This window comes from Anoplophora glabripennis, unplaced genomic scaffold (assembly GCF_000390285.2).
Source record: "Anoplophora glabripennis isolate ALB-LARVAE unplaced genomic scaffold, Agla_2.0 scaffold1252, whole genome shotgun sequence".
Taxonomy (NCBI): domain Eukaryota; kingdom Metazoa; phylum Arthropoda; class Insecta; order Coleoptera; family Cerambycidae; genus Anoplophora; species Anoplophora glabripennis.
The window spans coordinates 63669-65917 of NW_019417355.1; the positions used below are offsets into that span (position 1 = coordinate 63669).

The 2249-nt window shown below is 53.9% G+C and overlaps 1 protein-coding gene across 1 annotated transcript; it reads left to right on the forward strand.

The window, feature by feature from the left end:
- Positions 1-268: 268 nt before the first annotated feature.
- On the forward strand, positions 269-1393 carry LOC108912469 (proline-rich protein HaeIII subfamily 1-like). Its single transcript, XM_018717701.1, has 3 exons — positions 269-340; positions 403-846; positions 890-1393. The coding sequence occupies exons 1-3, from the start codon at positions 269-271 to the stop codon at positions 1391-1393; spliced, it is 1020 nt and encodes a 339-aa protein (XP_018573217.1).
- The last annotated feature ends 856 nt before the right edge of the window (positions 1394-2249 follow it).

Sequence of the window (2249 nt, forward strand, 5' to 3'; positions counted from 1 at the left end):
CTCCACCAGGCGTACTCCAGGTCCACCAGGTCCGCACCAGGTCTGCTCCAGGTCCTCCAGGCCCATACTAGGTCCGCTCCTGGTCCACCAGGTCCACCCTAGGTCTGAAGACCATTTTTGAAAAAATAAATCCAACAAAAAAAAATAAAAAGTAAGATAAAAAAAATAAAATAAAATAAATCCGACAAAAAAAATAAAAATAGATAAAATAAAATAAACAAATAAATAAAAAAAATAAAACTAAAAATTTTTTTTAAAACCATCCGACATGGAGCCATCACCGTGCCTACCTGGTACCCCACCACAAGTGCCTTTGAGGACTTCCCTGCTGGACAGCGAGGTATTCTTCCATAATTACCAGGATCAAGCTTAACCGAGTCCCACTACCCGTCCGACCCCAAGCCAACCTGCTGCAGGTCCGAGCCAGACCTCAGCCAGGGCTCCAGCCCAGCCACCGAGGCAGTGAGCCTCCCAGATCCAGGTCCGATTGTCGAATCGCCTGGATGTCGAAGCCCTTGTCGGCGACCTCAACCACATTTCTACGGAGGTCGTCCCAGCCAATGCCGAATTGCCACGACTGACCGTCTACCTGGAAGGTCAGAGAACCTCCGCCCAGCACCACCGGGCAATCCAATCAATGATGACGTCTCCTCGGACGAGGAAGACGAGATGCCACCACCGGAAGCCGCAGAAGCCGAGGACCAAGGTCTGGATGACCTACACCCCGGCCGGCCAATAGAGCCAGCGGCACCCCAAGTCGGGGCTCAAGACCAGGACGGTCTCCACCTCGGTCGGCTAATAAAACCAACCAGCCAACCAGGACGGCAACCTACGCACCATGGACGGGTCCAACGTCTGGACGACGACCGCCCTCCATGTCCACTGATAGCCTACCCTGAGGCGACTCCAGGCCCTAGCCATGTTAGGCCACATGCATATATCAAACCCCCGAGCCAGCCACCACCCGCTAATAAAACCAACCAGTCAACCGGGACGGCAACCTACGGACCATGGACGGGTCCAACGTCTGGACGACGACCGCCCTCCATGTCCACGGATAGCCTACCCTGAGGCGACACCAGGCCCTAGCCATGCTAGGCCACATGCAGAGAACAAACCCCCAAGCCAGCCACCACCCGCTGTAGGCGGTCCAACCAAGCGACCGGCCCAGCATTTTCCCGGACACCTTGATATAAGGCGCAAGCGACGTCCATTGAGGATGGTCGCTATTTCTCCACCGCCCACCAAGAGGACTCAGCAGCCACGCCCCCATGAGAGGCCAGGGATGTCGGCCAACCCCCAGCAGAGCCAACTAGCCGCCAGTCGGACTACCGGAGCAGCCAGCGTTGGACAGCCCCCCCCCCAGTGCCAAAGACACTCAAACATAAACTAACCTATTTTTCAGTACCAACTGTTTCATATATATTATTCTATATACTGTATTTTGTCATGTATTTAACCATTTTTTCTTGATAGAATAAAAACAAAACACCAACATTCAGAAATGCTTTTCCGAAACCCCGGGGGTGTAACGGGACGCAAGAAAAATCCAACATTGCGCCCCGTGATTTCCTGCCAGGGGCCTTTTTGAACGGCAGGCTACGGCGCACTCGACGTCCAGTCCGCAGTCCGACCGCTATTCATTAAATAACCGCCGTGTCGTGGAATATGATCGTTTGTATCGGCCATATCGACATTGACATGGGCCCTCGGTGGGGACATCGGAAGTTCGAATCGAGCTCCACGTTGGACACCATGTCGAGGAATATGATCGATGGGATCGGTAACGACGGCATGGGCCCTCGGTGGAGACCTCGGAAGTTCGAATCGAGCTCCACGTTGGGCGCCATGTCGTGATATATGACCGTTTATGCCTAATGTTTGAGAATTGTGCGGGGAATTAGCAACATGAGCTCGCCGCGAAGACGTCGAAGCTGGACTTCGAGCCCCACGTCGAGCGCCATGTCGTGGAATATGATCTGAATGTTGTGTTTGGTCGGCATGGGTCCTCAGTGGAGGCATCGGGAGTTCTAATCGAGCTCCACGTTGGAAACCATGTCGCAACCTGTGATCTGGGATGTTAGTTCCCTTGACCGGGTTCCGCGGCAGGAACGCACGGAGTTCACGGGGATCGTCGCTATCGACGCCCGGTCGCACTATATTCTCTGACGATTGGAATCTGTGGTGGATATGACCTACAGACGTGGTGTCTAGGACACGAGCTCGCGGGGGAGATCTCGACGAAGAAG